General features: G+C 44.4%; 1 protein-coding gene across 2 annotated transcripts in view; it reads left to right on the forward strand.

The window, feature by feature from the left end:
* The window catches only part of FCAMR (Fc fragment of IgA and IgM receptor), a 42645-nt gene that overhangs the window by 19417 nt on the left and 10995 nt on the right, over positions 1 to 12233 (forward strand). Inside the window, exons 2-4 of one of the 2 annotated variants that reach the window (XM_037811799.1) lie at positions 5422 to 5676; positions 5767 to 5896; positions 8460 to 8517. In XM_037811799.1, the coding sequence (XP_037667727.1) occupies positions 5858 to 5896; positions 8460 to 8517 (97 nt within the window). In that variant the 5' untranslated portion in view covers positions 5422 to 5676; positions 5767 to 5857. Of the gene's footprint in view, positions 1 to 5421; positions 5897 to 8459; positions 8518 to 12233 lie in introns of both variants that reach the window. The other variant, XM_037811809.1, reaches the window with a different exon arrangement.

The raw sequence follows: 12233 nt of genomic DNA on the forward strand, positions 1-12233 counted from the left end.
AGTACAACATTCACAAATGCCAAAAGAAATGAGCTAGTGAGAACACCAGCATCACTGAAAGATCAGTCAGGCCACTCCTCTGTAAGCCAGGGCTGACGGCAGGAGAGGTAGGTAGAGAACCCGGCTCACTGGCATCTCCCGCCCCCACTTGGGGCCAGGTATTGGCAATTAACTGCAGAAGCCAGGTGTATGCAATTATGATGGTGATCAATAGGAATGGCGTGAAAGCCAAGGGTGCCTGACCCACAAAGAGTTATGAAGATGGTGAACAGAACACAGGGCCCTGGAAACCAAATGGATATTCAACCAACAGGGGTGTTTCTCAGCTTGTACCGTTAGAAGTCAATGATGGATGACAAGAAGTCTGTTAAAAAGTTACTATTCCTTGCCCAGTTTCTGGGCTTGTGTCAATTTTCAGACTCAGAATCCACTGACTGAAGAGGAAGCTGGGCCCCGGGAATAAAAAAACAGTGCAATGCCACAATAAATATACAGAGTAATGACTCTGCAAGTCCGTCCCAAAGGGTCTCACAGCCATTTATTCAGGTAATGCTACCCTGGTGCAAAATGACACCCAAATATTCTGAGGACTGCTGGACAAAGGGTCCTAGCTGACATGACAACCAGAGAAACAAAGCATCATCACTGTTAGAGTGGTGGCTGGGTAATAAATAAAGTCCTGGACAAGATCCAGCCTTCCAGTGTGTCCACTGGGTCCACAGGTATACCCAGGGTAATTTCTATAGTCCCTGAATGTATAATCGGGATTGAAATCATTGTAGTTAAACCATTGGATCCTTAGCCTGCGGGATAAGAGCTATCATATTGGGGAAGTCCGTGAGGAAAACCCTGAAACTGCCCCACCTCCAGCAAAAATGGTAAATACAAAACAAATCTCCTGGTGAGGGGAATTGTTGATATCAGTGGCACCTTTAAGGACTAAAGGACATGAGAGTGGTAGTTTCCATCTTATTGCCATTTAATTCCATAGTCTGGCCATGCAGAAACCAGGTGCACCCTGGATGATGACAGTAAACAGCTGCAAATAACCACAAAGCAGTGCCAATTCCAGCTACTCTACTCATTTATCTACTAGAGCAGGTTGACACGGTCTCAGGTACATGGTATGCAGTCTTGATTTGGTGAATGCGTTCTTTGCTATCCCCATCAGAGAAGAGGATTAGAAACCACTTGATTTGGCTAACTCAGCCTGGACTATCTGGACATCCTGGCACATTATTGATGGTATTATGCTGATCAGGCTACACGAACAAGAAGTAGTTAGCAGGTTGAAGGCCTTTGTAAGACTCATGTGTCCCAGAGGATGGGAGGTAAACCTTCAGAAGATTCGGGGGTCTGTTGCATCACTACTATTTTTAGGAATCCAGCAATCATGGACCTCCCAGGACATCCTATCCTAAGTAAAAGGCAAACAATTACATCTTGCGCCTCCCACTATAATGAAGGTAGCACAATATCTGAAAAGTCTCTTTGGGTTTTGGAGGCAGTATATTCTACACCTGTGGAAACACTACTGCAGCCCACCAAGTGACATGCAAGGCTGTCAGCTTGTAGTGGGTCCCAGAGCAGGAGGGGGCCCTGTGGCAGATCTAGGCTGAGATGTAAGCAGCCTTGCCACTTGGCATTAGAGGTATTAGTGTTAGGAAAAATGCTTTGTGGCGCTTATGGCAAACCCCAATAGGAGAATCAAAACCTAGGTACACAGTCCTCTCTGGTTCTTTTACAAGTTCATGCCGTCTGTAGTGGAGAATCACATGCCTTTTGAAAAATAACTCCCCTGGTGTGATAATAGCAGAGAAAGAACACCCAACCATAGGACACCAAATGGGTATGTATCTGGAACAGCCCATCATGATTATCAGACCTACCAAGTCACAGGATCAGGCAGGCCCAGCAGCAATCATCAGAAGTTGGAAGTGGTACATCTGGGGCTAAGCACAAGTAGGACCTAAGGGCAAAAGCAAGTTGCATATAGCTCAGACCCAGATCAACTACTACTATTGCACCAGTGCCCCTCCATCAAGCCCATAAGGGGCCATTTAGGATCATACTTTATGACCAAACAACAGAGGAGGGAAATACCCCAGCTTGGTTTGGAGATGAGTCGGTTTTGTATGTGGGTTCAAGTTGGAAGTGGACTAAAGCTGTACTACAGCCTCTTTACAGTGAGGCCTTGAAAGACAGTGGCAAGAGAAAGTCCTCCCAATGGGCAGAACCTTGGGCAGTGCATTTGGTCATCCATTTTGTGTCAAAGGATAAATGGCCTGTGGTTATAATATATAGAGAGAGCTGGATGGAGAAAGGGTAAAAGATTGAGGACAAGATCGGGGCAGAGACAAGTGGATAGACATATGAGATTAGGCATGAAGTGCGAAAATTTTTGTGTGTATGTTAATGCCCACCAGAGCATCCTACATGGAGAAGACACTAAACTGCCTACAAGACAGAATGACTTAGTCAGTTGACATCAGCCAACTTCAGTCACTGACCATTCCAGTGCTGACACAAGGGACACACGATCCAAGGCTAAATTAGCTAAAGAATGTCCAATCTGCCGGCAAAAGAAATCAACACTGTGTCCCCCACAAAGGACCATTCATCAAAGAGATCTACCATCACTTGGTGACAAGTTGATTATTTTGAGCCCTTTCTATCTTAGAAGGGCCAGAGATTGTTTTTACAGAATAATGTCTATTTCAAATAGCATCTTAATTAAATAATTCCCAACCAGTAAGCAATATATATTCATTTCAATCCCCAGACTCAAGTTACACCAAAAAGATTATTCTAAGAGCAATTGATCATGTTTTCTGATAGCTATCTATATCAACAATTTGATAAGACCTACCGCCAAGGTCTTTCACACTTCTTTACTCCTATTACATGATCTCCTGGAATTCTTTACTCAATAATTTCACCAGCAATCTATACATGAATTTAAATCATCTCAGAACTCTCCTGATTGCCTTTGGAATACCTTCTGTATTTGGGGGTTGAATGTTGCAAGATCACAAGCTTTGTTATCAACTGAACAATGGTTGAAGTTGTAAAAGCCTGTTAAATGCTACTATTAAATAATTAGTTGTGCTCTACAATTACTTTCAACTGTTATCATTTGGAGGAGGTTCAAGTTTCATAGTTCACCTTTTACTATGAGTTTCCAAGTAAGTAATCAAGGACTTGTAGTTATCCAGGTGTTCTTAAACGATGTTGTCTTTGGTACTCAGTAATCTGACCCATATGAGGGGGAGACAGTACCTTTCCAGCAGAAAACAAGGTGGAAAAATCCTAAATATGTGGGTACATTGAGCAAAAAATTTTGCAATAATGTATAAGGAGGAATGTAAGCCTTGACTACCAAGGAATGGAACAGAATTGAGTGAGCCACATACATATCAGGTACATAAAATATCTCTGTACATTGCCTGTAATTATTCATGAGAAAACACATTTTGGAGAGGGAGGAGATCAATGCAGATTGCTTCATTGCATAAATGGCTTTCCTTACATTGATTAGCTTTCTGTTTTCTGATTTTTACCCTTGTGTGTATGTTTAGCAAATTAAGTCCTTTGCTAAAACTGGGATGGGGGAATGGGGGGTGGGGAGAAGATAAAGCTCTGAAATTTGGTAAAAGTGTTGTTTAGCTGATTGTGGAGTCTGGGGCCAGAAGATCAGAAATCACAAACCCATGTAAAGAAACCTGCTGTGGCTTTGTGTTGGGCAAGAGAATTCAGTTACACCCCTAAGAGAAGTAGCCATTAGGAAACTTTCTCCCCAAAAGCTTCAGAGAGGGAGCTTCCGTGGCTATGTGTCAGTGTTCCAAAAACTGGCCCAGTGCATTACAACTAATTGCATTTTACTATAATTTATGTCTTTCACAATCAAAAAGTCTTTAAAATGTTTGGAAGTAGATAAAATAGAAATAGAAAAAAAATGCCCTTAAGGATGCAAAATGACTGTATCATTTATAATATGCTGAAAATTTGAAAAATATTTACCTAGATATAAAATTAATGCAAAAGTGTCCTTAGACAAATAAATTTATTTTTTAATCTTTGTAATGCCAAAAAGGCATCACAAAAGAAAGAAAGAGAGCGAGAGAGAAAGGAAGGAAGGAAAGAAGGGAAGGAGGGAGGGAGGCACAGCTGAACAGATAAAAACCCTCAAATAAGGATTTCTTTGAGGGTTTGATCAGTATGATGCCTACTCCCTGTTGCTGTAAGCTAAACCAATAATATTAGCAGTTTTCTGAGAATTTACTGCATGCTAGGCACTTTGCGTTACATGGATTATTTCATAAAATCCACATAGTAACTTTATGAAGTAGGTACTATTCTTTCCTATTTTATAGATTAGGACAATGGGATTTAAAGAAGACCCATGTCACCTACCCAGTAAAAAGTATAGCTAGGATATTAACTTGGGGTGCCTGTCTCCAGAGTCTATGTGATCAACTATGACACTATAATTCCCCTAAGGAGCTAGGAAGGGAGAATCTAGCTGAGAATCACCTCTCTACCACCGGCATGTGGATCATTCAATTCTGGGGATGAGCCTCTGAAGGCAGGGCTACCGGGCACAGGTCTTCAGGTTGTGCACTTCTCAAGGGTACCACGTCTAAGGGGATGTCATTCACGTTGTTGATACATTCTAACTTATACTGGAGGCCATGGGTGGCTGCAAAGATCTGGAGCCACTATTATCCTGGGAGAGTAGCACAGAACAGTGCACACTTAAATTCACTGGCATACACAGTTATGAAACTGGTCTGTCCCAACTGCACTCCAGGCATCCCATGGAGTCATTTCTCTTCCTCTCTATTGCTTTCAATGACTCAATTCTGACCCTCAACTTGACTTCAAAGAGGTGGCACATGGAGAATACATATTGCCAACTCTGGTTATATTCAAATTGTGCAACAATATATGAACTCCATTTTTTTTTTAAGGAAGAAGTATTTCTTCTAATTGGCCCAAAATGCCATATAGTCTTTCAGAGGTCTTTATGAGGGTCCCTAACCATAGTCTGTAGCACCTCATCCCCCTGAATGCCTTAGTTGTTGAGTGCTTGGACTGGGCCAGCCATTTTAATGTCAGTTTAAAACCAACATAGGAAAGAAGATCACATCTTTCACAAGAAAAATCCTACCCACAAAATATTATCCAAAGGAAAATACTGGAATTTCTAAGTGTGTCATCCATCTGGATAAGCCGCACTCTTCAGTGTTCTCTTTCCACATGGATCATCTCATTTACTGTCTTGTGCTTTGTCCAAGGCATGAATTAATAAGCACCAGGTCATGCAGCTGAAGTGGAGTCAGTGACCCAAACTGCCCAAAATGCCAGATGGTGGGGGAATTCCTCTTGTGAATTTCAAAGTTTCCCTTCTCTCCTGCCCAGGTCGTTGCATCACTTTTCTGGGAGATGCCTGAATAGGCCAGCTCAGCTAGCCTGAAAAGTCTCAGACCCTGGAATGGAGGGGAAATGAGTGGTAGGAGAGCAGAGACCAGTGTGTTTTCCTTGATGTGGCTGTCACCATCCCTGGAAAAGTTCTGCTAGAATAAACGACTGTAAGAACAACAAGGGACCTGGACCACTTCCCTCTGATAAGCAATAAATACCAGAAAGAAGTGACTTGGTGGAAGTTGCAGGGAGGTGAGTGGCAGATCTACTTCTTACACTCAGATCTTCTAGTCTTAAGTCCAGCTGCTTTACAACACACCATACTGGTTTCTCAATCTCCAGATTTAAAGAAGAGTAATTAGAAGACATCCAAACACCAGCATCGCAAAGAGATAAAAAGAAAAGTCCAAGTGGATCTTACTTCTGGAGTGAGATGGATGGAGAAGCCCCAACTAAGCCCAGAGAACAGAAGGTGAGATGAGGCTTTCTCCTCAGAGGTTGATTTCTTGTGTCTGAATGTGGGTGGTGAGTCGTAGCAGCAGTTTTCAAAGGTGCCCCCCATGCCCTTCCCAGAGGTGGCTGGGCTCATTCCCAGGAGGCCAGGTGAGGATTCTAGAATCCAGGCCACAGCTCCTCCTGCCCATCTCCTTACTCTTCTACTGACCGCCATCCTCCGTCCCACCAGAGTGCATGTTTCCTTAGAGACCCTGGGTAACTTAGAACCAACAAACATTAGAAAGAGAAGGGAACTTGGAGATCATACTGTGAAAACTCCCCTTTTATAGTGGAGAGGAAAGGTGCATTGCTAAAGGTCATTCATCAGTCACTGGCAAAGGGGAGCCCTCCAAGTTCCGTTCTGATGTCTTCCCCCAGCAACACACTGGTCCCTTTCCTTCTTGTCTGCTGCCCAGGGGTGGGGGTGGGGTGGGAAGGAAATGGGGCACAGAGGGGCCGCAGGGATTTGGAGAGTCCTACATCAGCCAGCTGCACTTCCCAGAAGGACCAGAGGGGCAAGAGTGTCCCCAAATGTGTCCCTCATTCCAGTGACAGACACCTGTGACCCCAGGAGACCAAGTTAGGACTCCCTGTCTCCTGGAGAAAGGTTTTCTGAAGGTCATTGGCAGGGAGGGTGACTTGAAGACATTCTGTTGAATGTTATCCTTCCAATCTCCAATCAAGTCTGATAACTTCTGGAGACTATCTCACACTCTGTGCTTCCTCATTGCCCTGTGGAGGTGCCTTTGCTCCTGAAGCCAAGATTGCAGTACTGTTGGACTTCACAGGAACAGGGCAGTGTGGTGCAGATACTTTGGCGCCAACGTGTCTTGTGTCAGCACTTAATGCTTTAGAAAAATTAGCCCAGGTGTTATCCTGGACTTGGCAAATATCAATACAAAACGGATCGGGGCAGTGACACCTGGGAGATTCTCCACGTGAGGACAGGGAGTCAGAGGCTCTGTGAAGCAGGGAAGGCTCTGCAGGTGGGTGGTAGAGTCCAACATAGAGGATTAGCTAAGAGGAAGGCACAGAGGTGGTAAAAGGAGCCGACACTTTACAAAATCTGACCACTCTTAGGGCTCTAACTGGATAGAACAGTCAAAGACCTTAGTGGAGATGGATGCACAGAGCCAAGCTGAGGTGGACAACTTGCAACTGCAGGACTGACCCTTGGACTCTTCGGTTTTCTCTCATGATCTCCTCTCCCTTCCCTTCTCCTTTTGTTCACCTCCCACCCTTCCTTTCCCTTCTGCCTCTCCTACTTTCTCTGCCTTCTTCTTTGTTTGTTTTTTATCTATTCCCTTTTCTCCTCTTTTTAGCTCCCTCCCCCACAGCCTGTCCCAGACTAGCCAGTGGCCCTGGGTGGCTTCCTCTAGTTGGGGACTGAGATGGGCTCCTGCCCTTGGGCCAAGCCACTGATGGTCAGTGCCTGTTTTTAACACTAGTAAAGTATGTATTAGAGTAGGAAGGAGATGGCTACATTTAATTTGCCTTTTTAAATTTTTTTAATCTATTGGCCCCAGGAACTGCAGGTAGTACCTAGATTCAGAGAAGATTTTTAATCCATCGAAGAGTACCCATGGATGATACAAAAGGGCTATAATGCACAATCTCTGTATTTTTAATCAGCAAGCAATAAAAGCACCATTGAGTAATGATCAGCATGGCATCCATTAAAAGAGTGGTGGGTTCTTGTCCACAGTAGCCGTGCATTGTGCACCCCCAGTGTGCCAGAGATGAACAAGACAAAGCCCTGCCCTCAACATGCTCCCAGGCCAGCAAGAGAAACCAAAGCAGGGGGACAGTGAGCGTAAACTGAGGACAGGGAGTGCATTCTGGAAGAGGTAAAAGAGAAACAGAATAGGACCTGGGCCAGATTGTAGTACAACTACTTGGCTTGCGTGTTCATTTCTAATGCCCTCTTACTGCCTGAGGGACAGTTGCAGAGGAGCAGGAAGTTTCCCTCCAAGGAATCAATTCCCCTTCTGCAAAGAGGGGGGGGTGAGGAGAGGGGGAGGGAACTGCTCTACATGAGGCATGCTCTTGGGAGCTCTTAATGGTTTTCTCATTTGAATAGTACAACAACCCTGTACAGATTCTCTCATCTCCCATCATACAGATAAGGAACCTAACTTCCAAGGCTGAGTAAGTTTTCCAGGTCCTACAATTTCAACTCAGGTTTGAACTTCAAGGTACCAGATCTTTCCACTCTACAATGCTGTCCCTGCAGACTCAGTGCTCCACGCTGGCAAGAGGGAGCTGGGGCTGGAACCCTGCAGAGGGAATTGCACCTCTTCTGAATACAGAGGCCTCAATGGTGATCAAGGCCAGCTTTGCAGGTTCAGGAGTGTGAGGATGGAGTCGCCCTTCCCTCAGGAAGGACAGCTCTTGTCTGGCTCTTAGATATACCCAGTCCTGCCCTCCCCACCCCAGGCTATACAGATGAGTAAACTGAGGTTCCAGAAGCAAAAAAGTGCTCGCCCTGGGTCCCATTTGCTTCCTCTTAGGGCTCTTCTCATCTGCTGTGTGTTTTGCAGGTCACCAACCAGAGGGCAGGCTGGGCACCCCTCCTCCTCACACTGTGCCTGCTGCAAGGTGAGTCCCAAACACAGTCCAGAGTCAGAGCTTTCAAAAGCGTGCCAACCCAGACCCAATGCCAGGCTGCAGAGACTCCTGACCAGCTCCTCAGTGGCATTTGGCATCCCCTCATCAGTTTGGGCATATCCACAGCATTCTCCCCGGGGATCCAAGACCATGCAGCAGTCAAATTTGGACCCCGAGGGAATGAGGGAGGTGAGAGCTCACGTGAACCAGCATGTGCCTGCCTTGTTGCTTTCTAGCATCTTCACTGTTTTGATATCTCCCATTTCTCTGTTCCCTTCCATGTAAGGAGATGACTGAGAGTTGGCTGCATTTTCTAGATAAGGTTCCAGTGCATGCAAAAGACAAAAGTGGCAGCACTTCATTAGTATTCATTCTACCAACATTTCAGTGCCAAGCCCTCTGACCAGCATTAGGAACATAACGATGCAGACCCTGCCCTACTCTTCTTTTTTTTAATGCAATTTTGAGATATGTTCACATACCAGATAATTATCCAAAGTGTGCAATCATTGGTTCACAGTATCATCATATAGATGTACATTCATCACCATGATAAATTTTTGAACGTTTTCATCATTCCAAAAAGGAAATTAAAAAAAAAATAAAAAAGGAACACCCACAACATCCCATATCCCTTATCCCCCACTATTATTTATTTAATATTTGTCTTTTTTTCTTATTCATCTGTCCATACACTGGATAAAGGGAGTATCAGTTGCAAGGTTTTCACAATTACATAGTCACACCTTAAGAGGTATATAGTTATACAATCATCTTCAAGAATCAAGGCTACTGGATTACTGTTTTACAGTTTCAGGTGTTTAGTATAGCTATTCCAATACTAAAAGCTATTCCTAAAAACTACAAAGGTATATCTATATAAAACGTAAGAATAATCTCCAGAATGACTTTCGACTCCATTTGAGATCTCTCAACCACTGAAACTTTATTTTGTTTCATTTGTCTTCCCCCCTTTTGGTCCAAGAAGGCTTTCTCAATCCCACAATGCCAGGGCCAGGCTCATCCCCAGGAGTCATGTCCCAGATTGTCAGGGGGATTCACACCCCCAGGAGTCAAGTCCCACATAGGGGAGACGCCTACCCTGCTCTTAAAGAGTTCACACTCTACAAAGGAATGAGATGTGTAAACAAAAATTACGTGTATTGATAAATATATATAATATAGCAGTATGTATTTATACTTATTGAACAAAGAAGTACGTGATTCAGTTATTTATTCAATACACACTTATTGAGGGCCTACTATCTGCCGGGGGCTGAGGGCAGAGAGATGAAAGACAGAATCCTGGCCTGAAACATCCTTGCACCCTGGTGCAGTGAGGCTGACCAGGTATGGATGAGGCTCGGCTCACAAATGCCCTGTCTCTATGCTGTGGTGGCAGGATTTTATTCTGATGGTGATGGGGAGCCACTGAAGAATATAGGGAGCAAGTAAATGCTTTAATAAATCATTATTGAATTAATTAAATGAATGGAAATGCTATGGTAATTCCAAAAAAGGATTGGCTCTATCAAGTTTATAAACAAGTTTTATAATAACTCAATGGTAACAGTATTTGAGAAAGTACTCTGTTCTGGTCTGCTAATGATACCGTTAAGCAAAATTCCAGAAATGGATTGGCTTTTATAAAGGGGGTTTATTTGGTTACAAAGTTACAGTCTGAAGGCCATAAAGTGTCCAAGGTAAAGCATCAACAAAGGGTACCTTCACTGGAGAAAGGCCATTGGCATCAGGAAAACCTCTGTTACCTGGGAAAGCACGTGGCTGGCATCTGCTTGCTCCCAGGTTGCATTTCAAAATGGTGTTCTCCAAAATGTTGCTTGTGGGGCATTTTGCCCTCTCTTAGCTGAGCTCCTCTTCAATATGTCACTCTCAGTTGCTCTGAGGTCCTTCTGTCTGTGAATTCCTTTATACAACTCCAGTGATCCAATTAACACCCACCCTGAATGGGCGGGATAACACCTCCATGGAAATTATCCAATCAAACGTTTCCCTCACAGTTGACTGAGTCACATCTCCATGGAAACACTCAATCAAAGAATTCCAATCTAATCAATACTAATGTCTGTCCCCACAAGATTGTATAAAAGATAATGGCATTTGGGGGGACATAATACATCCAAACTGGCACATACTCTCTGTGTGATATCATCACAATCTCCTTTATCTGGACCTCCCACTGCCCCCTTTAAAACTTATTTCCAAATGGAAACTCAGGCAGGCCTCCAATTTTTCTGCTAACTTACAGGTAATAGGTACTCCTACAGGTACCTACAGGTACACCTAACAGTTACTTTAAGTCTCAAACATTCTAAACTCAAGACTTTCAAGTGTCCAGTTAAATATTTTAGTGAACACTTCAATCTTCACTCAAAGATATACCCTCCCTCAACCACTAGGACCTGCAGTCCAGGAAGGGGGAGGGTATGGGTACCTTCTTCTCTTTCCCTCCTCCTTTATGGCCTCTAATTTTCCTACAATTAAACCTTAGGACAAGTGCAAAGGCAGGACCAGCTTCATGGGCATGTGACGTGAGCCTTGGTTTGATGCTCTGCCATCGCTGTCAGAAATTCTTAGCTTTTGAACAAAGGACCCTAAAGGACCCTACATTTTCATCTTGTACTGGACCTCCCCCACCCCACCCCCAGTTGTGCATCAGGCCCTGGCAACAAGATATTAAACTGAACATTTTTTCTTTCTTGGGTTTAAAGACCCCAAAGACAGAGAACAAATTCACAGGTGCCAGGCACCCACTCCTAAAGAAAGATGCTGAGCCACCTGTGCAGGACCATGGAAGGAGATTGTGAAGCTGGGTGTTCCCGCAATAGCCCAAAGAGTAGCTGTCCAGGCACACGGAAAAGGGTGAATAATCATCAGAGGGGAGAAGAGGCTCCCTGTGAGAGCTGTTTTGGAAAGAAGTTATCATCCCCTTGTGCTCCCATCCACCTGCCAGAGGAGAAGGGAGGGGTCAAGCCAAGTAACAGAAGGAACTCCTAGAAAACTACTCAGTAAGCTTGCCATGCGCCAGGTTCCTTCTGACAGCAGACAATTGTGTGCTTCCTGCAACCAAATGTGGGGCCTACAGAGAGGAGCTGGCTGGGGGCCTCCATCAGGGCGACTGCCCAGAGGGATCATGACCACAGAAAGAAGGAAGGGCCCCCAGAAGCCTAGGCCTGTGAGTGGCACTGGAGTCCTAAAAGACCAGCAGGGGGCCCTGCAGCCAGAGGCCTCCAAATGGAGATCTGGAAGGAACCCAGAAATGCCTCAAGAAAAAGAGGCCATGAGAAGGAATGAAGTTCTAATACATGCTACAAAGTGGATATATCTCGAAAACACCATGCTAAGTGAAACAAGCCAGGCACAAAAGGCCATATATTGTATGATTCCATTTATGTGAAATTTCCAGAATAGGTAAATCCATAAGCGGGGAGAGAGGAAGGGGAAGTAACTGCTTAATGAGTATGAGGCTTTATTTTGTAGTGATGGGAATGTTTTGGAACCAGACAGAAGTGATGGTTGTACAACTTTGTGAATGCACTAAATGCCACTGAATATTAAAAGCTGCTAGGAAGACGCAGCTTTGGACACCACTAGCAGATCACAACTGGCATATTTAGCTCTTCTCTTCCCCCCAGCCCATGGCCAGTGCTGAAGGGGCCCAAAATATAGCTTTGAGTAGAGGAAGG

Source organism: Choloepus didactylus, chromosome 2, assembly GCF_015220235.1.
Source record: "Choloepus didactylus isolate mChoDid1 chromosome 2, mChoDid1.pri, whole genome shotgun sequence".
Lineage (NCBI taxonomy): Eukaryota > Metazoa > Chordata > Mammalia > Pilosa > Megalonychidae > Choloepus > Choloepus didactylus.